The sequence below is a fragment of the Coregonus lavaretus genome, assembly GCF_964263955.1.
Source record: "Coregonus lavaretus genome assembly, chromosome: 2".
In the NCBI taxonomy this organism is placed as follows: Eukaryota; Metazoa; Chordata; class Actinopteri; order Salmoniformes; family Salmonidae; genus Coregonus; species Coregonus lavaretus.
The window spans coordinates 11,268,881-11,295,381 of NC_139989.1; the positions used below are offsets into that span (position 1 = coordinate 11,268,881).

General features: G+C 43.5%; 1 protein-coding gene across 1 annotated transcript in view; it reads left to right on the plus strand.

The window, feature by feature from the left end:
• Positions 1 to 1,458: 1,458 nt before the first annotated feature.
• The window catches only part of lancl2 (LanC lantibiotic synthetase component C-like 2 (bacterial)), a 50,094-nt gene continuing 25,051 nt past the window's right edge, over positions 1,459 to 26,501 (plus strand). Inside the window, exons 1-4 of the mRNA XM_084186930.1 lie at positions 1,459 to 1,632; positions 19,540 to 19,657; positions 20,570 to 20,777; positions 24,485 to 24,632. Of these exons, the coding sequence (XP_084043056.1) occupies positions 1,465 to 1,632; positions 19,540 to 19,657; positions 20,570 to 20,777; positions 24,485 to 24,632 (642 nt within the window). The 5' untranslated portion in view covers positions 1,459 to 1,464. The remainder of the gene's footprint in view (positions 1,633 to 19,539; positions 19,658 to 20,569; positions 20,778 to 24,484; positions 24,633 to 26,501) is intronic.

Sequence of the window (26,501 nt, forward strand, 5' to 3'; positions counted from 1 at the left end):
AAATGCCGGATCTCGATGGCAAGACGCATCATTCAACCAAGTTTCGTCAAAATCGGCCCAGTGCTGTCTGAGATATCGCGTGTGACTAATGTGCAAACGAAGGGACAGAGACAGAGCCACAGTCCCCTCCCCGAATTCATCGTGGGGGACAACTAAAGCCGTTAATTAAGGGAAAGGGAGAGCGAGAGAAGTGATGGAGGCAAGCAGGTGTGTTTATAGATTTGTTTGCCGTAGAATAATCTGTGCGCGTGCGGCAAATCAGTACACAGCAGAAACACCATCTGTTTCCTCCGAGGCTAGGACTCAAATGTGGTCCAGATCCGGGCGAGACAGCTGCTTATTGCAGGACTGGTGGGCTGTCTCCCATAGCCTCCCGTAGCCTCCCGTAGCCCGTCAACCAGTAGGATTTCTGAATTTAAAAACCACTCTCACCGACTGCGAAAGCGGGAACATGATGATGAGAGAAGATGCGAACTAATATCGTTGAGAGAGTAAAGTATTTACATGTTTTGATCTGTATCCTATAGCTGCTTTAATTTCCGAGAATTGATAACGTTTAAAAGGACTGAATTGGATGAGGATAGCCTATCACAAAACTGCATTAATGTGTTAATGCTGAAATCATCCTAGATGCTTTGAAGGCTGCTACGAGTGTGGTCCATCCATCCCCCTCCATCGATGAAGCGCTTGCAACCGCTGAAAACAAACGAAATTAATTGCATGGTCATTATTTGATATCAAAAATAGGTGAGCCTGCCGCGTTTTTATGTTCATTAATAGGCTATTTTGTGTTGAATTGTGGGTTTTATTTTGTCCATTGAGAATGCACTTTGCTGCAGTAACGGACAGTGATACAAAACCTAGTGACATTGTTACATTTAGGATAAAGTCATATGTAACCACACGTGTGATCACGTTGCATTTGTTAAAGTAGGCCTAGGCTATGTATTCTGGCTTTCGTATTTTACGTGTTTGTTTATCATAAGCCAATAGACATACTTCTCCGCCAGTTTTATAAATGCATTATAAAAGTCTAGCAAATTATTTTATTGCAAATGAATATGTTTTGTATAAAATAAAAATATAAACTTGCGCTGATTCAGATTAACTTAATTTTTTGATTCAAGAACTGCCTTTTATTGCTATTTGAGTTCTGAGAATAGATTCCTTATCATAAACTACCTATCCAAGGTGAATGGATAGGGGATAGCCACCATTCGTTTAGTAGCCTCGATTTTCCACAGGTGTCTGGACTCCAAATGTAGCCTATTTAGTTTATATAAGAATACTTATCTCCTATATCTCACTACAGATAGGCCATTGAGAAACTAGACAGATTTATTCAGAGACACTGTCCACAAGCGAAATCTATTGGAAGATTATATTTCCTCATTTTGAAACGCGCTTTACTGCCTACCAACAGGGAGTCCGTATACATTTTGGCCTTGACGAGCTGCCGTTAAAATGGGAGACAACATGTCCAAAAGATTGAAATTAGTGTCGGCTACGGAAGCGGAGATGGAGGAAAGATCTTTTATCAACCCATACCCCGACTGGGACCATGGAGTCTTCACGTCTTCCAATTCAGGAACGGACAATGACTGCAACGAGCCTTTCGACGAAAATGGAAAGGTAAGAGCCCTTAAGTTTAACATTTATTTGCCATAAGTAGCTACCGTATCTGGCTAACGTAGCTGTTATGATTCACATGCACATGGTCGTGCCACAAGCGGATCTTTGTCATTCTAAAGAGCTCTATCTCAGACAAAGTGCAGTATTAGACAACTCTAGCCCCAATGTGACTGTTATTAGTCAGTAAACACCATATTACCCAATAATAACAGTCACTCAGACATTCATGCACAGAGCCCACACTACTAGCCTGAAGACCCGACGACGTTGAATTGCATAGAATTCTACTATGTAGGATTGAAATGAGCGTTTGGATCAGGAAAGTTTCCTCTCACGACCTCTGCAAGCCAGAAGGCTGAATAAAAGGATACTTTACCGGTTGTCTGTGTGGTTTGTCCTTTTTCAGGTATGAATGTGAGACAAAATATCCACAGAGTAGTGTTATCAACCCGACCTTCAGTATGCTGGTCTGTATATCGTTTGTATTTCCGGTTTTATTTTCAATATGGATGCAATTCCCAGGTGACATTTACATTTTACATTTACGTCATTTAGCAGACGCTCTTATCCAGAGCGACTTACAAATTGGTGCATTCACCTTATAGCCAGTGGGATAACCACTTTACAATGTGTATTTTATTTATTTATTTATTTTTATTAATTTTTTTGGGGGGTGGGGTAAGGGGGGGGGGGTAGAACGATTACTTTATCCTATCCCAGGTATTCCTTAAAGAGGTGGGGTTTCAAATGTCTCCGGAAGGTGGTGAGTGACTCCGTTGTCCTGGCGTTGTGAGGGAGCTTGTTCCACCATTGGGGTGCCAGAGCAGCGAACAGTTTTGACTGGGCTGAGCGGGAACTGTGCTTCCGCAGAGGTAGGGGAGCCAGCAGGCCAGAGGGGGATGAACGCAATGCCCTCGTTTGGGTGTAGGGACTGATCAGAGCCTGAAGGTACGGAGGTGCCGTTCCCCTCACAGCTCCGTAGGCAAGCACCATGGTCTTGTAGCAGATGCGAGCTTCAACTGGAAGCCAGTGGAGTGTGCGGAGGAGCGGGGTGACGTGAGAGAACATGGGAAGGTTGAACACCAGACGGGCTACGGCATTCTGGATGAGTTGTAGGGGTTTAATGGCACAGGCAGCGAGCCCAGCCAACAGCGAGTTGCAGTAATCCAGACGGGAGATGACACGTGCCTGGATTAGGACCTGTGCCGCTTCCTGTGTAAGGCAGGGTCGTACTCTCCGAATGTTGTAGAGCATGAACCTACAGGATCGGGTCACCGCCTTGATGTTAGCGGAAAACGACAGGGTGTTGTCCAGGGTCACGCCAAGGCTCTTCGCACTCTGTGAGGAGGACACAACGGAGTTGTCAACCGTGATGGCGAGATCATGGAACGGGCAGTCCTTCCCCGGGAGGAAGAGCAGCTCCGTCTTGCCAAGGTTCAGCTTTAGGTGGTGATCCGTCATCCATACTGATATGTCTGCCAGACATGCAGAGATGCGATTCGCCACCTGGTTATCAGAAGGGGGAAAGGAGAAGATTAGTTGTGTGTCGTCTGCGTAGCAATGATAGGAGAGGCCATGTGAGGATATGACAGAGCCAAGTGACTTGGTGTATAGCGAGAATAGGAGAGGGCCTAGAACTGAGCCCTGGGGGACACCAGTGGTGAGAGCACGTGGTGCGGAGACAGCTTCTCGCCACGCCACTTGGTAAGAGCGACCGGTCAGGTAGGACGCAATCCAAGAGTGAGCCGAGCCGGAGATTCCCAGCTCGGAGAGGGTGGAGAGGAGGATCTGATGGTTCACAGTATCAAAGGCAGCAGACAGGTCTAGAAGGACAAGAGCAGAGGAGAGAGAGTTAGCTGTAGCAGTGTGGAGAGCCTCTGTGACACAGAGAAGAGCAGTCTCAGTTGAATGACCAGTCTTGAAACCTGACTGGTTTGGATCAAGAAGGTCATTCTGAGAGAGATAGCAAGAGAGTTGGCTAAAGACGGCACGCTCAATAGTTTTGGAGAGAAAATAAAGAAGGGATACTGGTCTGTAGTTGTTGACATCAGAGGGATCGAGTGTTGCTTTTTTGAGAAGGGGTGCAACTCTCGCTCTCTTGAAGACGGAAGGGACATAGCCAGCGGTCAAGGATGAGTTGATCAGCGAGGTGAGGTAAGGGAGAAGGTCACCGGAGATGGTCTGGAGAAGAGAGGAGGGGATAGGGTCAAGCGGGCAGGTTGTTGGGCGGCCGGCCGTCACAAGTCGCAAGATTTTATCTGGAGAGAGAGGGGAGAAAGAAGTCAAAGCATAGGGTAGGGCAGTGTGAGCAGGACCAGCAGTGTCATTTGACTTAACAAACGAGGATCGGATGTCGTCACCCTTCTTTTCAAAATGGTTGACGAAGTCATCCACAGAGAGGGAGGAGGGGGGGAGGGGGAGGAGGATTCAGCAGGGAGGAGAAGGTGGCAAAGAGCTTCCTAGGGTTAGAGGCAGATGCTTGGAATTTAGAGTGGTAGAAAGTGGCCTTAGCAGCAGAAACAGATGAAGAAAATGTAGAGAGGAGGGAGTGAAAAGATGCCAGGTCCGCAGGGAGTCTAGTTTTCCTCCATTTCCGCTCGGCTGCCCGGAGCCCTGTTCTGTGAGCTCGCAATGAGTCATCAAGCCACGGAGCTGGAGGGGAGGACCGAGCCGGCCGGGAGGATAGGGGACATAGAGAGTCAAAGGATGCAGAAAGGGAGGAGAGGAGGGTTGAGGAGGCAGAATCAGGAGATTGGAGGGAGAAGAATTGAGCAGAGGGAAGAGATGATAGGATGGAAGAGGAGAGAGTAGCGGGAGAGAGAGAGCGACGGTTGCGACAGTGCATTACCATCTGAGTAGTGGCAGAGTGAGTAGTGTTGGAGGAGAGCGAGAGAGAAAAGGAAGCAAAGTAGTGGTCGGAGACATGGAGGGGAGTTGCAGTGAGATTAGTAGAAGAACAGCATCTAGTAAAGATGAGGTCAAGCGTATTGCCTGCCTTGTGAGTAGGGGGGGACGGTGAGAGGGTGAGGTCAAAAGAGGAGAGGAGTGGAAAGAAGGAGGTAGAGAGAAATGAGTCAAAGGTAGACGTAGGGAGGTTGAAGTCCCCCAGAACTGTGAGGGGTGAGCCATCCTCTGGAAAGGAACTTATCAAGGCGTCAAGCTCATTGATGAACTCTCCAAGGGAACCTGGAGGGCGATAAATGACAAGGATGTTAAGCTTAAATGGGCTAGTGACTGTGACAGCATGGAATTCAAATGAGGAGATAGACAGATGGGTCAGTGGAAAAATAGAGAATGTCCACTTGGGAGAGATGAGGATTCCTGTGCCACCACCCCGCTGACCAGATGCTCTCGGGGTATGCGAGAACACATGGTCAGACGAGGAGAGAGCAGTAGGAGTAGCAGTGTTTTCAGTGGTAATCCATGTTTCCGTCAGCACCAAGAAGTCGAGGGACTGGAGGGTAGCATAGGCTGAGATGAACTCTGCCTTGTTGGCAGCAGAACGGCAGTTCCAGAGGCTGCCTGAGACCTGGAACTCCACGTGGGTGGTGCGTGCAGGGACCACCAGGTTAGAGAGGCAGCAGCCATGCGGTGTGAGGCGTTTGTATAGCCTGTGCGGAGAGGAGCGAACAGGGATAGACAGAGGCATAGTTGACAGGCTGCAGAAAATGGCTACAATAATGCAAAGGAGATCGGAATGAAATGAACTAAACATCTGGGAAAGGAGAGAGCGGAGCCTCCCTCACCACAACACCCAAATATAACTCTCCCAACTTCCACCTCAGAAACTATAATTGTTGTAAACTACAGCGGTTCAATGTTTTCTAGGAATAGACTAACTTAGTTTATTCAGCTAGCTAACTTGGTACAGTATTCTTCCGTGAAAATCGTCCAGGGCACCTAGTCATAGCTAGCTAGCTTCGTGCTTCACCGGGCTCAGTTGAATACAATACTAACCTACAATAATTACATACAACAACCCACGATAACTACCTACAATACCTAACTACAATCTAAATCCATAGTTTAAGCTTTACTCGACAAAGCCCAAACTATGTATAAAGCCAAGCTTACCCGACGACCTCACCCGACAACCTCCTCCGTCACACGGACAAAACACTTGCACAATATGGTCGAGTCTAACAGCAACCACTTCCAGCTGATTGCGAGGGAAAATGCTTAGATCGGCTACATTCGGCTATTGTTTACATATTGCGCATTTACATTTTAGTCATTTAGCAGACGCTCTTATCCAGAGCGACTTACAGTTAGTGAGTGCATAAATTTTTTCATACTGGCCCCCGTGGAAACGAACCCACAACCCTGGCGTTGCAAGCGCCATGCTCTACCAACTGAGCTACAGATTGAAAATACAAGCGACAGAACCTACCGGCACCGCAAAAAGTCAGTTAAACAATCTCCACCTCCTACCACCAAAAGGACCAACAGCATTTATAACCTGTAAAGTAAGTGTAAATATAATTTTATTCAACATTCTGCCTTGTAGCTAGAGACTTTTGTGCCTTTTTTACGACTTCTTTTAGACATATTCATGGAGTAACCATGGTACAAGTATGACGTTTCGACAATGGACATGTGTGCTGAATCTTGTAATTTATGAGCTGTGACCTGGGTGTGGAGCTGTTCAGAGGCTCAGGTGCTGAAATTGGCGATCAGCAGTCTTTGTTTTATCGTGAGCTAATGGTGGTAGGGTCCATGCTTCTGAAACATTGTTTACTTGTGCACCACAAGCTCCTTTGGATGTCTTCATTTTACCTGTAGCCTTTCACCATATGACAGATGGCCTCATGGTAGTACCATCCCACTTCTCACAGCAACGCAGCGAATCCCTGGTCCCGTGGAGGAAAGAGTGGTCTGGAGGAAAGGGCTTTTAGAGATGGTCTAGACCAGGGGTGTCAAACTCATTTTAGCTCAGGGGCCACATGGAGGAAAATCTATTCCCAAGTGGGCCGGACCGGTAAAATCATGGTATATATAACTTAAAAACAACAACTTCAGATTGTTTTAATACTATCAACATAAAACATGAAGCTGGAGCCTGAGGACAGTGTGTCCAAAATAGTACAAGCACAACATCACTATTAATCATAAAACACCTGAAGTTTATTTGAAAATTCTAAAGAAAAAGAACACACAAACACACAATGCCTCAGTGATTCACATAACTGTTTCACAGATCACAGAACTATATCAGGGTGTCATTTCTCAGGCAGAAATGTAGATACAAATAATGAAATCCTGTTCCCCAAACAAGTGCAAGAACCACAGAGTCAAGAATAGGTTAAATATACAAATAAAATAAAATCAATTAAAAACAATAGCACATCAATATAAAAACATATAAACATAAAGCTGGAGCCTGAGGACAGTGTGTCCAAAAGCACAACATCACTATTAATCATAAAACACCTCAAGTTATTTGAAATTCTGAGGACAAACAACACACAAACACACAATGCCTCAGTGATTCACAGAAGTATATCACAGATCACAGAACTATATCAGGGTGTCTCATGCAGCACTTTAAGTGGGGTTGCATAGTTTATTTGACTCCTGATACCTGGCATCTTTTAGCTTTCACCAGCGCATCAATATCAGGCGTCACATCCTGAGTGGCAGCCAACTTCAGGATGTGATTCAAGTGCTTGTGCGTGAGCCTTGAGCGTAGCTTTGTTTTATTCATGACGTTATCCATCTTTAATGACTTGCAACACAAAGCCTCCTGGTGCAAAATACAGTGAAAAGTCCAAAAATCACATCCTCCATTTGCAGATTGCACTTTCTCTCTGAACTTTGTCACAACGCCAGCTTTTTTCCCGATAATTGAGAGCGCACCATCTGTAGCCAGGCTGACAGCGCGGGACCAGTCCACTCCGACCCTGTCCAGCGCGCCGACGAGTGCAGTGAAAATATCAGCTGCTGTCGTTGTATCTGTCATCGGCACCAACTCCACGAACTCCTAGGTGACGGTCAATGTGTCATCAACTCTGCGGATGAAAATGGCCAGTTGTGCAACATCTGTAATGTCCGTGCTTTCATCAATTGCAACCGAAAACGCAATAAATGACTTTACTTTTTGCTTCAACTGGCTGTCCAAATCCACTGAAAGATCGGAAATCCTGTCTGCAACTGTGTTTCTTGTCAGGCTGATATTTGCAAAAGCCTAGTGCTTTTCAGGGCACACAATCTCCGCTGCCTTCATCATGCATGTTTTTACAAATTCACCCTCACTAAATGGTTTTGAAGCCACTGCGATTTCATTAGCAATGAGGTAGCTAGCTTTCACTGCAGCGTCACTGATGTCTCGGCTGTGAGTAAACACAGACTGCTGTTTCTTCAGACCCACCAACAGTTCATTCACCTTCTCTCTTCTCCGCTGTCCTTGAAAGTTGTCATATTTGTCGGCATGAAGACTCACATAGTGGCGACGAAGGTTATATTCTTTCAGCACTGCAACATGCTGTGAACACACCAAACATACAGCTTTCCCATTCAATTCTGTGAATGAATAGAAGGATGACAATTTTTCTTGGAACACTCTGCACTCTGCGTCCACTTTTCTCTTTTTTGACAGAGACATATTGGGGCAATGAGGGTGCCAAAGGACATAATGTTAAAAGTAGAAGCCGTAATAAATATCGCGGGCAAAACAAAGTAGCTCATCCGGACTGGCTGCACTTGCTTGACCTATTTGCTCTGCCCCGGTATAAACAGTTTGCTTGCTTAACACAATTGCTATTGCGCCATCCAGTGGACACAATTGGAACAGCAGTTTCTTTTATTGAAAAATTGCAGCTCATTTTTATACTTTACTAAATCATCTCGCGGGCCGGATTAAACCCGTTTGCGGGCCTGATCCGGCCCGTGGGCCGGACGTTTGACACCCCTGGTCTAGACGATTAGCAAGGCTGGTAGCTAGGAGGTCTATGGCCCTTATACAGTGATGGATTGAATTGTGACATTTTGAACCGCAGCTCCCCCTAGGAAAAGTAATTGCATCTTAACTGCTAATGAGGCCCTTCATGTGGATCTGTTTTGCCTAGTTTCCGCTTAGTTATGGCAGTGGGGTACAATTATGAATCAAGAAACTGTTGTAACGGCCGGCTCCAGTCAGTCTTGCAGTATTGTGGCTAATCATTTAATTCCCTCTCAGCCTTTATACTCATTAGTATCGTGGCAAGGAAACAAAACACGAAGCGTGTTTAACTTTTTTAGAAAACAGCCCTAATGTTGGAAACAAAGATCATTATGTTGTCATACAGAGTCACATTTATTTATTTTCCAAGCTATAGCACACAATATTTTACATACAGCGGGTTTTTAAAGGACCAAAGAGTTTGGTCTGCTTCGGGTTTTCATTTTTGCAATGGAAAGAATATTGCGATACTGGTGTCGTCACAGCTGGTGTAGTCATGTGACAGCCTTGGAGACAAAGAATTTGGCCATGCAAGACTACAACTCGGTGCCCTTGTGGTTAGTGTCCGCCCTGAGATTGGAAGGTTGGGAGTTCGATCCGCTGCCGAGTCATACTAAAGGCTGTAAAAATGGGACTCGGGGGTGTACTTGTACATCAAGCTACAGAAACAGGAGATAGGCGCTTGCTCCTATAAGTCGTGCTGGCTCGCACAAGCCAAGGCTACTTACTTACAAGACAAAATTGCTCACCCTGAGACTGCAGGCCATTTGGTTTCCATCTCTTTGCTATTTTCATTAATACCCAGTGGTTTCCCAAGCCATTTTTTGTTGTGACCCTCCCTCTAAAGCCTTTTAGAATTTCCCTCTGGCCCTCTCTGTCCAGCACAATGCTTCTTGCCACAGCCGCCCAGTCATAAGCCGCCCAGCCTCAATCCTGCCTGTCTAATGACTTTGCCTTCAGGCTGCTGCTAGCTAGTCTAGAGCCCTGGACTGAATTGAGATCATTCACAAGTGTGACGGGAGATACCAGGAATAATGTCATGCTCAGCAGCTCATGCATTAGATTCATACAGGTTGAGTCCTTACTTCTCAACCTTGATGCTGTTATGAGGATTGACAAATAGGTTCTGCACGTTGAGTGGATAGCCTGCCCTGAATACACTTAGACCCGGCCTGACATCATATCTCTTTTCCTGCTCCTGAGAGGCTTGGCTACTGTAGGCTGGTCCTCAGGCCAACATTTTGTTGGGTTACATCAATCAAACAGAGAGGGAAATATCGGGGGACACGGTAAAAGAGCCAGAGGGATCATCAGTCACCTGTGCAGTTAAAACAAGTTATGTTCTTACCTTAATTCCTGGGTTGGTGTTGAGTGTTTCTTCACTGTCAGCAACAGTACCTCGACCCCAGGAGGAGAGAAAGATAGAAGGCTCCATAAAATAACCCAATAAACCAGAATTACACTTCACCCCTCTTTCTTTAGCGCTCTCTCTCTCACTCACTCACTCACTCACTCACACTCACACACACTTGTCTGGCCCAGGGCTACCTGCAGAGTGGGTCGTGATTTGGATGAGATTGAGTTGGCACCCAGGGAGAAATGAAAGTTCCCACACAGCCCTAGAGAAACTCAATTTTTATATTGTCATTGGGGTGTTCATGTCAAGGAACATTTGGTGCCAACATGGCATCTATGAAAAATGTATTTCTATATTGAACAAAATATATAAACGCAACATGTAAAGTGTTGGTCCCATGTTTCATGAGCTTAAATAAAAGATCCCAGAAATGTTCCATATGCACAATGTTTATTTCTCTCAATTTTGTGCACAAATTTGTTTACATCCCTGTTAGTGAGAATTTCTCCTTTGTCAAGATAATCCATCCCGTGACAGGTGTGGCATATCAAGAAGCTGATTAAACCGCATTATCATTACACAGATGCACCTTGTGCTGGGGACAATAAAGGGCCACTCTAAAATGTGAGTGCAGTTGGCATGCCGACTGTAGAAATGTCCTCCAGAGCTGTGGCCAGAGACTTTAATGTTCATATCGCTACCATAAGCCACCTCCAATGTCGTTTTAGAGAATTTGGCAGTACGTCCAACCGGCCTCACAACCCAGGACCTCCACATCCAGCTTCTTCACCTTTGGGATCGTCTGAGACCAGCCACCCGGACAGCTGATGAAACTGTGGGTTTGCACAACTGAATAATTTCTGCACAAACTGTCAGAAACCGTCTCAGGGAAGCTGAAATTACAAAATGGTAATTTGAATGCACAGAGATACTGTGACGAGATCAACAGCCTGATCAACTCTGTGCGAAGGAGGTGTGTCAAGCTGCATGAGGCAAATGGTGGTCACACCAGATACTGACAGGTTTTCTGATCCACGCCCCTACTTTTCTTTTTTTAAGGCGTCTGTGACAAACAGATGCATATCTGTATTCCCAGTCATGTGAAATCTATAGATTAGGGCCTAATGAAATTATTTAAATTGACTGATTTCTTTATATGAACTGTAACTCAGTAAAATCTTTGAAATTGTTGCATGTTGCATTAATATTTTAGTTCAGTGTACATTATAAACCGGTAGCTCAGCTGGTAGAGCACGGCGCTTGTAACGCCAAGGTAGTGGGTTCGATCCCCGGGACCACCCATACACAAAAATGTATGCACGCATGACTGTAAGTCGCTTTGGATAAAAGCGTCTGCTAAATGGCTTATTATTATTATTATTATTATTATTATTATTATTATTATTATTATAATAAACTGAGTTTGATAAATTCAGAAAGAGTAGCTACCAATTTTTAATGTTATGCTTTGCATTGAGAAAGGCTGCAGCTAGGAAGTAGGTCTGAAAGGAGGAAAGCACAAAGCAGGAGTTTGTGTGCTATAAAGTGAACCATCATCCAGTGCCCAAACGCAAAGATCTTTAGCCGTGATTTATGACCAAACACCCTATAAATTACTATAATAACATTACTATAAATGTTTATTCTTTCCTACCTCCTATAACTCTTGGAGAAGTTTTCCCATCAACCCATTGATCCTTCACCTCAAATGTTTTCTGGGGCTATATCTGATAGGCCTAGTTGGTGTTAAAGCAGATAGTCAACCAAATGACGATATTATGTAGACAATTTATTCTTACTGTAGGGAGACATTGAAGTTCTGGAGGTTAACTATCCATTTTAATGTGTACAACACATCAGCTCCTCAGCAGAATATACTGCAGCATGCAATACAGTAGCACTCCTCTCTCTCTCTCTCTCTCTCTCTCTCTCTCTCTCTCTCTCTCTCTCTCTCTCTCTCTCTCTCTCTCTCTCTCTCTCTCTCTCTCTCTCTCTCTCTCTCTCTCTCTCTCTCTCTCCTATTGTTATGTTAAACAGTGAATGTTTGTTTATCTCTGTTGAACACTCCCTCTCTCCGTGCCTGGCTGCAGTGGGAATTGTGACTCAGGCCCGGGAGAGAAACTCCAGCAGAATGCTCCTAGTGGATAGTAGTCAGGCCCACTGTGCTATTTAAGCCTATGCTATCAGTAATATGAGCAGGTTCTTTCAATTGATCTCAATTGCTTGTGTTTTGCATTCCATAGGCCATGTACCCTCTTGTCCTACAGTGTATACTGTGGATGGGAAATTGGTCCCAAGGGAATGGACTGCATATCCATGATCAAACAAGGGGTTGGCCTTACAGAATGAATCATAAGGCCATGTACTAGGCCTGCATTAGAAAATACAAATAATACCTTTTGTGAATATGATTGGTTGTTGTCAAAATGAAATCCTCATAGATTAGTTTTGTTATCTCTGGATTAACCTTACGTCAAGGTTGTGTGTCACTGTCCAAGGTGCCTAAATGCAGTAGTGCTGCTTGTTGCTGCCTTTAGCATTACAGCACACACTTGATCCAGGCTTAGTTTAGCCTTCGTTGTGACTCTGTCCATGGTGCTAACAGAATTGGGCTATATTATGTAGTCTTAGGCTACACAAAGTCAGGTTACTCTAGTCTTGGCTTTGGCTGTATGTGGTATTGACACTGAATATAATACAATATCTAAGGGTGCTGATGCAGTTAGTGTTGTGATAGTTCTTGGGTGTGTCTGTGGTCTGTCTGGCTGTGTGTTAGGGTTGAGCGGTATACCGGGCAGGGTATTTCTTTGACGTTTTTCAATAAATGTGAATATTTGTAGCTACTTTTTAAGTTATTACCTGCAGTCAACTTGTGCAACACGTTAGGAGATTAAGCAGATTGCGTTGTTCATTTCACCTGTCACATTATTTTATGCAGTTTCCATAGTTCCCCAGAACAGTTGAGCCAGTCACGTGTTTGTTTGTAAATAGCACAACGGGAGAAAGTGAGCTGGTGAGTCCATAGCGTTCTAGATCTATCGGCGAGTCTCTGTTGTGCAGTGCACATGAGGGGATGACATTACACTTCACTACTAAATGTTTGCCATCAGATATCTTATAATGGCTTTCTGCCAGAAGTCAAAGAGCTCTGGATGAGTTGGCATTTTTTCCCTGCGCCTCCTACTAGCATTTTTTATTTATTCTCCCCTCTGCTCCATGTACTCATGCTGCTCTTCCTTCAGAAAAGCATGCATCACAACTTTGTTCATTTGCACAATTTCTCTCATTCACTTTCACTTGTAAATGTCCACACTCACCGAAAATGACATTCGGTAGCTACTAGCTATGCTTGTATAACTTTCTGAGCTGGATTTGCCTGTCTTTGCAATTAGTTTGTTTTCGCTTGTTAGCATTTAGCTAACAGCATCTATGTGATATCGCTATTATTTTGTGCTAAGTTTGTTAGCATTCTGGTAATAGAGGCCCAATGGGCTTTTCTTACGTTAATGGCGCCCCCTTGTGTGCTTTGACTAATACCGTAAATCCCGATATGAGAGAAGGACGGTATGAAAATCTGGCTCAGTCCTCCTGGCTCCTGGGGCTTCTTCAAGGCCTCACCCTCATCCATCTGGCTCTCCCCTATATCCTCTCCGAGATGGAGCCATCTTTCACACGGACATGTCTCCTTCTAGAACCAACCCTCTTCCTGCTTCCCTATCTTCTCAAGCTCTGTTGATATCACAGTTTGGGTTCAGAATTCACTAAGACCTAGTTTGTTTGTTGTGGCAGCAGCGGCCTCCAGCCATTTTGATTGAGGTAGTATTGATGCTTGTTCATACAGGATTCCCTTCATTCAGATATTTAGACCTGGATATTGCTCTTTTATTTATCAACTCAAAGTGTTGGGGTTGGGTGGCTCTAAGCTTCTCCCTTTGTCTTTTACCTCAATATTGACAGTTTAGGGTTATTTTTACACTGTAAATCCATTAAAATGATGTTGTCATAACTCCATAATTTGACATGCAATATAATGAGCTTGTCTTGCACAAAGCCAAGCATGTCAAACTGGCGGCCTATTTGAGGCGTTCGTTAGCATAATGCTGATGTGGTTCATGGCCTTGAGTCAAAGCTAGCAGACACACTCCAAGTAAACACAAGATTAAGAGTAAATCTTGATTGATCCTGATTCATCAGAATAAACACATTTTACCGGGGCTTAGGCTAGGCTAAACACTAAGCCCAAATGAAATCAATGAAGGCTGATTATGAAGGGAAAGGTAGGATGGCCTACATTGGGTGAAGTCTCCTGTGAAATAGCCTACCTCTTCCAAAATAAACTACAATTTAAATTTAGCAACAGGATTTGAAGGTTTAGTCCATAATGTTGTATGATCGGTGGTTAGGCTATTAGCTGGCCAAAAGTAGGCTACATGAAAAGTGCAATACTGTTAATTATAATCGTGCCAGTCAATGTTAAATTCAAATCTCCCTGCCATCATATCTACAGTGCCTTCAGAAAGTATTCATACCCCTTTACTTATTCCACATTATGTTGTGTTACAGCCTGAATTCAAAATTGATTAAATATTTTTTTCTCACCAATCTACACACAATACCCCATAATGACAAAGTGAAAACATGTTTTTAGAAATTTTAGCAAATGTATGTCACGATGTCAGTGTATGCGGTAGACTGAAGTCAGGCACAGGACACAGAACTCAATGAAAAAATGTATCTTTACTAATACACGTAAAGAAACAAGAAGCCTCCACGCAGGGAGGAATAAACCCGCTCACCAACGACATCAGCGAACAAACAACAAACACGCACAGAACACAATGGGAGCCACAGGGTTAAATAGGGGCGGAGTAATCACAAGATGGGCAACAGGTGTGAAACAATCTGACACAACAGGTAGAACATAGAAACATATAACATAGATCGGCAGCAGCTAGTACTCCGGTGACGACGAACGACGAAACCTGCCCGAGCAAGGAGGAGGGGCAGCCTCGGCAGAATCCGTGACAATGTATGATTAAATACAGAAATACGTATTTTCCAGAGCAACTTAGTTAGTGCATTCATCTTAAAATAGATTGGTCAGATTCAAGAGCTTGAGGATGAGTTGACAAGTTGAATCCGGTGTGCTAGCTCTGGAATAGATCAATTACATGGAACGGGGACCGGACCAAATCTAAACCAAACAAGCCAGCAGCGTACCACCCTGCGTCTCACTGCTGGCTTTCCTCTGAAGCTAAGCAGGGTTGGTCCTGGTCGGCCCCTGGATGGGAGACCAGATGCTGCTGGAAGTGGTGTTGGAGGGCCAGTAGGAGGCACTCTTTCCTCTGGTCTAAAAAAAAAGATCCCAGGGCAGTGATTGGGGACATTGCCCTGTGTAAGGCGCAGTCTTTTGAGTTGGGATATGTAATGATGTCATGCTATAGGATTGTGAGGACAGAGGAAGAGTTAAGAGATGAGTGGTTTGGGGCCATGAAGTCTACATTCCATTATGTCAAGGTAGATTAGTGATGTTTAGGATAGCATGAGTGATGTTTAGTATAGTGACTTGGGGTAAAGAGTGATGTACATCAAAGACAGGGAGTGCCCATGGAGACTTGACAGATGTATGCTAGGAAGAGGGTAATAAAGGGTATATAAGGTAGAGTGTCTTTGTTCAAGTTAGTTCAACTGACGAAGGGCAAAGCCATGTCCGTTTGTTAGATGAACCCACAAGCTCGTGATCCAATAAATACTTGGTATAAAATCTCCACAGAATGTCTAAGTAAATTCTTGCATCTTGAACTTCTCAATACCAGAAACTCATTATAACAGGATGTTAAACAAGTATCCTGAATCTCTGTGGCCACTAAAGATCCAATGGCACTTATTGTAAGAGTAGGGGTGTTAACCCAGGTTTCCTGGCTAAATTCCCAATCTGGCCCTCATACCATCATGGCCACCTAATCATCCCCAGCTTCCAACTGGCTCATTTATCCCCCCTCTCCCCTGTAACTATTCCCCAAGTCGTTGCTGTAAATGAGAATGTGTTCTCAGTCAACTTACCTGGTAAAATAATAATAATGAAGATGTCTGTTTGGGCCAAATCAAGGCCAGTCCAGATTGGACCAAACATGGATGAGATTCCCTAAAAACATGGCACTTTGATGCAGCTATGACCTTTTTGTAGCAGGTTAGGAGAACTTACGCAGCAGGTTAGGATAATTAAAATAGCATGTTAGGAGAATTTGGTTAAGTTTAGGAAAAGGGTTAGGGTTAGCAGAAATGATCTCCTAACCTGCTACGAAAAGTCACTTGTATCGAAGTAGTGTGTTTTGTAGGGAGTCCCATCCGTTGACATTGAAATCAAGGCCGGTCCGGTAGCCATCAACAAGTACAAAGTTGGAGGGGGTCTGGGGGAACTCCCCCAGATGTTTGGGGGGATTTCTTTCCAAATGCTCACTCGGCCAACTTTTTCAGTACTTTAAGTCACTTACAGGAACTTGTATGTGCTTAATGTAAAGGAGCTGTTGATATTCACCCCCTCCCCTCTTTAGAGGGAGAATCCATATGTTTTGCATAAATGCAAATAGCCATGTCTATGAATTAATAGCCAGGGCCCAGTTTCTCGATAGCGATGGATTCATTTCCCAAAACACCACGTAGGGAGTAATTTCAATAAGTGAGTCCCTAGCACGTGTCGATACTGATTAGGACCGAAAGAAAGGCAGCACTGCTCTCGGATCAGCATTATCCATTAAAATCTTACCTTAACATTAGATCCTGACAACGGATCGGCTCCTAGAGGGTTAACATTAGATCCTGACAACGGATCGGCTCCTAGAGGGAAATTATCACCTATATCTGCAAATATTGAGGCAGCTTATTCTAATGCTTAGGCTATGCAGTAAATTGATTATTTGGCACATCATTGTGCACATCATTAGGCCTACACATCATGAAATTGAGACATTTCAGACAGCAGCCTACAATTAGCTAAATAGAACTCAATTGATTGAACATTACATTTATTTCAATATGATTAAAATATATAGCCCTATGTAGACTACTTTATCTTTTAATGCAGTCATCTCTGTTATTTGACGCATCCATTCCATTTACCCTTTTACTTGTTTATAACAATTGCAAAGACATTGGCAATTTTGTATTGTAGTGAACTTTGTTCTGAAGTTATCAGCGTTCACAGAGAGCCGTATAAACATGTTGGTTCTATGTTTTGGTAAAGCTGTGTATGAAGTGACGTGGAAGGGCAACGAGTGGTCTAAGGCAGTCTGTAAATAACAGCTGTTTTCAAGTGCAACTTTAGTAACGATAGTTCGGGAAACAGCTCGGAGATTTAACGATGCGCCTACGAAGGTTCTAATGATGAACTTAGCCTTAAGATGCTTTTGGGAAACCGGGCCCTCTACAATAAATTATGAGACACAACGCATCCATTTTTTAAACATCATTTGAAGCACAAATTAAACTTTAGAAAAACCCATTTTGCATGTGGAAATGTTGTTTAATTTTGTATAATCACCTTCAGGTGTAAGTAAGAAGTAGGGGTTGGTCTGAATTCACAAGCACCACAATGCCTACTCCACCCATGCTCTACCAAGGTTTTCAAGCACACAGCTTAGACCTACTACAGTAGCTATATTGGTCCATTGTACTTCAAACAATGTGTATGCAGGTTGCTTAGGATTCAAACCTGCATTTCTTTGGAGCCTAAGTTACTCTAGATAAAAGTGTCTTCTAGCTAAATTACTAAAATGTAGAAAGTCTAGTCCAGGCCAGGAGAGCTTTAGAAGTGATGGCTACCATTTTGTTTCCGCAGTGATGCACCCTGTCTCATGTTGAATTATCACTATGGGGACGGCCACAATGTCCATCATTGGACTGTAAATCAGGGTAGTTTTCAGGCAAGATCCTTTCATACCCCGATAAGGTAGGCTAATTAGCATGTTAAAACTGATGTGATTTGTTACCTTTGCATCGTGAGGATGGTGTAAAACACTTTGTGACAATTACTGATATAAAAATGGATTAGCAAAATTACTTTAATTGATGAAAGATGCTATGATAAAATTCCTGAGGACTCAGGACATCAAAGTGACTTTTTTTTTTTTTTTTTTTCATTTACGTCATTTAGCAGACGCTCTTATCCAGAGCGACTTACATTCTCTTTTTTTTTTTTTTTTCATACCCCCGTGGGAATCGAACCCACAACCCTGGCGTTGCAAACGCCATGCTCTACCAACTGAGCTACATCCCTGCCGGCCATTCCCTCCCCTATCCTGGACGACGCTGGGCTAATTGTGCGCCGCCCCATGGGTCTCCCGGTCGCGGCCAGCTACGACAGAGCCTGGATTCGAACCAGTGTCATCATCATTCCTCAAGATAAATACTACCATTGACTGACTTAGTTCCAGAGCTGCAGTAGTTACAATCTTAAGGTCGTGTTCACTAGCTACTAGATTGCACTGTTGTTAATCTCCGTTAACCCAGAACAAAAATCTTGCATAATTTGGTCAGATGCTCGATTTGTGTACCATTTTATGTCTACGTAGTTTGTCCACGAGAGATTGCGCTGTTCTAGCCTCTAAGGGTATTTGCATTGTGTGAGTCCAAGAAAGTCTGTATTGGCCTAGCTGTCGATGCTGAGCTGTTCTTCTAACGTCTCAAACCAGTGGAGCAGTGAAATTGAAAATGCATATTGGATTTGCATCACAAGAGAATTGCTGAGGTGGCCTATTTTTTTTATTTTCTATTGTTCAGAAACACAAGAAGACTCTCTAAGGCAGTTTGTAGCTCTGGGGTGCTGGATGGAGGCCATCGGCGTTACCCAAGCTGTCACTCTGTTGTTTTGGCCTGGGAAAGGGAGCTGGTGTGTGTCAGTCTTTTGGAGTCTGTGTTGTTCTGTGAATTGAAGGTGTGCCCCTTTGTTCCTTACTTCCAACCAAAGGATTCATGCTCTGTGATATTGCCTTGAGGTGTAGGCTGTATTTCCATAGGGAGTGTTTGTGTGTCATTTAGACCTGGGAGACCATGTGGGTGCAATTTAATGATCACTTAAACAGAAGAACAGCAGGCTCCGGCCCTCGTAGGGTAAGAGTTGAATACCCATTCTCTATGCCCTGTGTCTCTGTCTCTGCTGTTTGCAGGAGCTGCAGAATCTCACTCAGTTAGGCCTACACCCACTCATCTCTTCACAGCGACTTGCCCACCTAAGTGCTTTGTATTGGGGATTGCTTGTGGAAAGCCAAGCTATAAAAGCAAAGGTGCATATCTTTTCACAATTCCATGGATCTCCACTTCCTTTGAAGACTATACACCTGGCTCTGGCTCGCAAGCTCTTTTCAAAACTCCAGTTTCCACACCCTAACCTAACCCTAGCCCTTGCTGTGATTAACATAGGCCTACCTGGATTTAATTGAGTTCTTTAGGTCTGGTCTGCTTTCAGTGTACAGAGGCTCTCCGAGCGGTCTGTTTGTACCATTTGTGTACCATTGTCTCCCTTGCACACGGTTTCATAGACTGGGAATGGAAGACACAAGATATGGTACGGTTCTGCATTTTCTTACCCTTCTCCTCTACCTCTATCCTTCCACAGATCAGCGAGGCATTCCAGAAGAAGGTGCAGAACAAGATCAAGGACCTGCTGCAACAGATGGAGGAGGGCCTGAAGACGGCCGACCCCCACGACTTCTCCACCTACACGGGCTGGACAGGTCAGTGTCCCAGACCCAGACCACAGGTCAGTGTAGCGTAGACTGATCTTCAGTTGTGATTTAGAGACCTCGCTGGGATTGAAGGTGAGAGACGATTAATCATGGCTCAAGGGTAGAAAAACTCATCTCTGACTCCTAGGGCTATAAACCACTGTTTGATCTAAGGGTTTAGGATGTTGACATGGAAAGGCTTGAATGTAGAAATGTTCATAAACACAGGACTCCAAGTGCGCCGCTATTATTGCAGAATATTGGAAGTAGGCATTTGGGGACAATAGCCTCTGCGTGCATGGCCTGGTTGACCATGGATGCTGTCAGTCCTGGGCCGTTCCACTTAACATGAACAGTCCATCTTGAGGGTTACGGTAATTACATTGTTACGGTAATGACATGTTGTGCTAATGACATGATAGATGTATGGTTACAGTAATGACAAGACAGATGTGGCAATGGTTTGTGACAGCTTCTGTGTAGGCCTTGTTGTGACCGTGTTACATACGCCTTAGGTCCAGGGGAAGTGATACTGGCTGGGTACTTGTCCATAATGCTATCCATGTGAATTTTTGTTTTGTATCTAGCCTAATATTTATTTCTTGATCCAATGAGATATTTTGGTTAAGTGAACTGTCAGAATGCCTCTAGACTTACATATTTCATGGCTAACGGAACACAGTTTGACCAGCCAAAGTGAACTGCAGTTGAGTAGTTGAAAGTTAAATCATCAGCACAGAAATACCCCATGCCGTCTCTCACCCTGTTTAGCACTCCTGCTACTAAAACGTGTCCTATTATGATCATGTTTGGAATTTATCCACAACTGTGATCAGATAGATATTGCATCAACCTCTAAACAGATTTGAGAAATTATTTCCAATACCAGTTATAAACGAGATTCATTTTCCCTGTTTATAGGTATTGCCCTGCTCTACCTGCAGTTGCACCGGGTGACCCGCGAGGCCTCCCACCTCCAGAGGGCGCAGGATTATGTGAAGAGGACCCTGAGGATCCTGAACGGCCGCAAGGTCACCTTCCTGTGTGGGGATGCAGGGCCACTGGCCGTGGCTGCCGTGGTGCACCACCGCCTCAAGAACCAGACAGAGAGTCAGGAGTGCCTCACCAAGTAGGGGACTTTAAAAACTCTCTCTCTCTGACTGCAGTAGAAACATTTTTGTTCTGGATTTGTTGCCGGCATTAACACTAGAACCGCCTGGCCATTCCAGCCTATAAGTACCCACTAGAGAACGTTGCCGAGCATCCTCTTTAGCATATGCATCAGATGCATATTAACCCGCCAGGTGTGCAAACATAAACACCAACGCTTGATAAATAGTGCATAAACTATTATAAAGGATTAATTGCATGAAGAGATATTTGTAGAAATATCAATTTAAAACAATTACATCAATAGTTATTTGGATAGAGTCAATTATATATTTTGTGTAATTCAACAAAGTCCTAGAAAAAAGTAGGCCTATAGACTATTTTAATTTTCCTTACAATAAAAACATTAGTGTAATGCATTTGATCAACTTTTATTTGTAGATTCGATTAGTTATAATAATTTACAGCTTCCAGTTACAGCTTCCTTTGACAAAGTAGAAGCTAAAAATATAATATAACCAGCCAGGTGCACAGGTAAAATTATGCTGTATTCCTAAACAAAAGCACCAGTGCATGAACAATTGTAAAGGATGAATTGCATAAATAAATATTTGTGGAAATATATTAATGACAAGATACAAAAACAATCATTTGTTGATTGTATCGGACACTGTATTGTGCCCTTATACCCGTGCCTTTACACATTAATCAATCTCATCTTCTCTTTATGCTTCGGGTCCACAGTCAGCACACAGCTTTGGGGCTTTGTGTGAGCAAGCCCCACAAACAAATCGGTTGCACTGCACACAGTTTAAGGGCCTTGTTTCGTGTGCACTTACCGCAGGTGTGGCGTAATCTCTCTGAAGCGGTTGCGTGGCATGGTCTCTTGGAAAAAGTCCACCCCATACCTATCAAACCAAAATGATTCCACCTCCATGCTCTTTTCGCCTTATGCCCCGTGGACATACAAGAGTGCAATAAATGCTTTGAGTACATCCATAGACATGTGACACGTACTGTTTCCTTTTCTGTGCTCATGAGCGACGGTACAATCTCTGATGTGCTGCAACATCTGCATGTCACACAAACTCGTCACTCTTTTCTATCCAAACTGTGCCATCCCTCCCAGACTCACAGTGGCAGTTGGGATCACCGTCTCCGTTGGCCCTGTTCAGGTTTTTCTGCTGTGAGGCTCAGTTATCGGTGGAGGCTCGAAGTCAACATCAGAATCAGATAAAGACTCATCAGCAACCTCTATTTAAATCTCAATATCCAGATTCCATCTGACTCCAACTCATCTAAATTCTGCAGCATTTGCAATGCTGTCAGTGCGTCCATTCATTTGGTTCGGCTTACCATTGGGACCTACACACATTGTATGTTGTACTCCGTGTCTGATTTGACTCTCCGAGTGGAAATTATATATCATTTCCAGCCTTTCATAATAAAATAATTGTTAAGTTCCCACAAGACAAACTCAAAATGTCACCCATAAATAGCCTGTGCAACACAGGTGAAACACCTTCCCACTAACGAAATGGCAACCAGCACAGGTGTAACACATTCTGGCTAATGAGATGACACCAATCGGTGCGCTCTACATGCTAACATGCTGTACGTGCTAAAAGTCCAACCTCAAAACATAAATGGAAAAACTAAAACCTGTAACACCTCAAACAATTCTTCATCATTACACTATTGTTCTAAATCCAATCATCCTCTTCAACCTCATCATTGATCAATCAAATTCAATCACCCTCTTCACCCTCCTCATCATTCAGTTCATTGAAGTCAAATGCACCATTACCAGTTTCTATCAACCATTCATCCATTGATGACAGAATATACTTTTTTAATTGTAAGTTTATTATGTTACTAGTTTTTGCTTAGCAGCCAGAGAAATGCTGTCGCGTGAGTGGTCATGTGCTGAGTGCATGGACAGCACGGATATTCTTGGAAAAAGTGAAATTTGGAAATAGAGATGCACTTCTTCCATTTTGAGAGTTATTTGACAAAGGTAAGTGTCATAGAAGCTGCAGAATATGCTCTTTCTGACACTATATAGAAATCAAAATGTTTTACCTGCATTTGATTGAAGGAGGATTTGATAAAGTGATGCTCCTTTCCCTGCATCTGTCAATTACAAGATGTGCCCATCTTCATGTACAATTTGACAACTGATAAGCCTAATATTGTCACTCATCAGATTATTGTCAATTTAATCTTAGTCTATAGGCTAACTCCTATTATGTGTGAAATTTAGTTTCGGTACAGTTTAGGTGTAGTTTCGATGGGCTGGCTTTGCAGGCTGACTGGATAGAGGTAAGGTTATATTTTGCATTATTCTAAAGGCCTACTGCAACACATAGCATGTTTTCGTTGCCCTTGCAATACATTTGATTAGTAATAGAGTAATAGTAAATAAAACTGCCCCATAACAGCTTTTTTTACAAAGTAAAACGTAGAAGACAATGGTATCAACCCGCAAGGCTTGTGGTCAAATTATTTGCTGCTGATAAATAGGCATAACACAAACTCATCATTACACTATTGTCTTATAAATTAATTAAACCACTTCAGCCTCCTTATCATTCAGTTAGGCCGAATTTAAATTCAATTGTGAAGTAAGGTGCACAATTATTGCCTATTCATCCATTTGTCAATCATTCAGTGAGGAGAGAGAGAGAAGCATTAGCGCCTGGCTGGGTACCTACAGCACATTGTCTTGGCGGGTTAAGTTGGGAATAGGTGTGAAAAAAATCAGGTTTAAAAGACTCTAAATACTTTTCTGTTTGTGATTTTCAAAATTCTGACAAATGAGCAGTGTAAAATACAAACATTTAGGAAAATTCAGGGAATGAGCAGGGCATGGCTTATTGTATTTTTTTGTTTTGTTTTTGACAAAGTCAAAAGTCAGTGACTGTTGGCCTATGGCGGTTCTAGTGTTAACTTGCTGACCTCTTTCTCACTCTTTCTCCCTACCTCCTCCCTCATTTTCTTTACGCTCTCCAACCTTCTCACTCTCTTTCTCTCTCCAATACTCTTTTTCACTGTCTTTGTCTTCTCTCCTTTTAATCTCTACCTTTTCTCACTTGCTCATTTTTACTCTCCACTCTGATTCCTCAGGTGCACTGTGTTCTTCATCATGCACCATTCAGTGAATCCCTACACTATCCAACATGTCAATTGTCCCTAAATTATTTTCAGTCGCAGATCTCCGCTTATCACGGTCAAATGTCTCTCCCGTGGTCTGGGGCTGGAGTGGTGTGTAATGTTGGGTGGGGTGATTGTAGCTAAATTTACTGGCCCTCCCTGCCTCTAGTATTCTAACTGGTTCTGTTAGCACGCTGATGGAACTAACAGTGGAGCTCACAGCAAGGGGCTGATTAAATGTCTGAACCTCATTACACACACACACACACACACACACACACTCTACTCACAAAAGCCCCACCAAAGGCCCTCTTGCTGTCATCAAAGCAGTCTAAGCCCTGAGCCTGCATGTTTTTACATACGTGGGATCCAATTGAATCTAAAAAGGGACTGTGACTCAGTCCGCCTCTCTGTTTTGGCCCTCTTTCAAATGTGTTTATTTGTGTTTTAATTTTCGGTTGTGCATTTATTACTGAAATAGTTCTGTTAGTACAGTTTTATTTTTATTTTTTCTGAGTATACTGTGTGTGTGTGCCTGTCTAACTCTGCGTTAACATGTCTCCTCTCGCCCAGGTTGCTCCAGCTGCAGCGTGGGGTGGTGTCTGCAGACTCTGAGATGCCGGATGAGCTGCTGTACGGGCGGGCCGGCTACCTGTATGCCCTGCTCTATGTCAACAAGGAGATAGGACCAGACACTGTGGATGAGACCACCATCGCCAGGGTTAGAGCAATGAGCATGCCCACACACACACACACAGTGGACGGGACCACCATGTCAATTATAGTGCAAGAACACGTCATCTCTAACACGCCGTGAACATTCTGGTTAGCAATCGGGAAAAAAACAACCAAGTCAAATCATAATTTACTACCAGTTATTCGCACAGCACAGAGGGAACAGTATCTAACATTTTTCAAAATTTGATTTTTTATTTAACCAGGCAAGTCAGTTAAGAACAAATTCTCATTTACAATGACGGCCTACACCGGTCAAACCCGGACGACGCTGGGCCAATTGTGCGCAGCCCTATGGGACTCCCAATCACGGCCTGTGTTGTTACAGCCTGGAATCGAACCAGGGTGTCTGTAGTGACGCCTCAAGCACTGAGATGCAGTGCCTTAGACCGCTGCGCCACTCGGGAGCCCAAACATATGCCCAAACATACGCTCTGGCTACTGTCAAGTACTTGTGTGTGTGTGTGTGTGGGGATTATGTCTGGGATTGTGTGTGTGTGTGAGTACTGGGTAGCGTAGGAGTGGGTATTCTCCAACCCTAGTCCGCCCCCTTGTCTTTCTGGTAGAGAGATGGTTTTGGAGGAGCGATGGAACACCTTCACTGTAGAGCTGTATTTCACACAGAGGTGTAATGGAGAAAAATGTCCCCCATCACAAAAAATATGCACAGTCAAAGCACAGTTTAACTATTCTCTCCCCTCTGGAGGAAAACCTTACAGTGGATACAGCTGGGACTTTTCCATTACGTCTATACTACTGTACTCGGAAACAAAGGTCCCATTTAATCCCATTGGCCTAAATGTACCGTTTGCCTTCCAACGATCAAGGATCAAATCACCTCTTTTATCTGAACCTTAATTGCTAATCGTTAGAAGTTCTGTTCTTCTCGGGCTCCAATGCCTCTGTCATTCACTATAGTAACAGCTCATTAGGAAAGACCTGTATGCTTCTCTCTCTCGCTCTACCACTCTGTTGCCCTCTCTGTCTGTCATCTATATTTTTCCCACTCTTTTTCTCTCCTTCTCTCTGTCTTGTCTCTCCCCTTTTTTTTTATCTCTATCTATCTAATCTATCTATCTAATATACAGTTGAAGTCGGAAGTTTACATACACTTAGGTTGGAGTCATTAAAACTTGTTTTTCAACCACTCCACAAATGTCTTGTTAACAAACTAGTTTTGGCAAGTCGGTTAGGACATCTACTTTGTGCATGACACAAGTAATTTTTCCAACAATTGTTTACAGACAGATTATTTCACTTATAATTCACTGTATCACAATTCCAGTGGGTCAGAAGTTTACATACACTAAGTTGACTGTGCCTTTTAAACAGCTTGGAAAATTCCAGAAAATGATGTCATGGCTTTAGAAACTTCTGATAGGCTAATTGACATCATTTGAGTCAATTGGAGGTGTACATGTGGATGTATTTCAAGGCCTACCTTCAAACTCAGTGCCTCTTTGCTTGATATCATGGGAAAATCAAAAGAAATCAGCCAAGACCTCAGAAAAATATTTGTAGACCTCCACAAGTCTGGTTCATCCTTGGGAGCAATTTCCAAATGCCTGAAGGTACCTCGTTCATCTGTACAAACAATAGTACGCAAGTATAAACACCATGGGACCACGCAGCCATCATACTGCTCAGGAAGGAGACGCGTTCTGTCTCCTAGAGATGAACGTACTTTGGTGCGAAAAGTGCAAATCAATCCCAGAACAATAGCAAAGGACCTTGTGAAGATGCTGGAGGAAACAGGTTCAAAAGTATCTATATCCACAGTAAAACGAGTCCTAAATCGACATAACCTGAAAGGCCGCTCAGCAAGGAAGAAGCCACTGCTCCAAAACCGCCATAA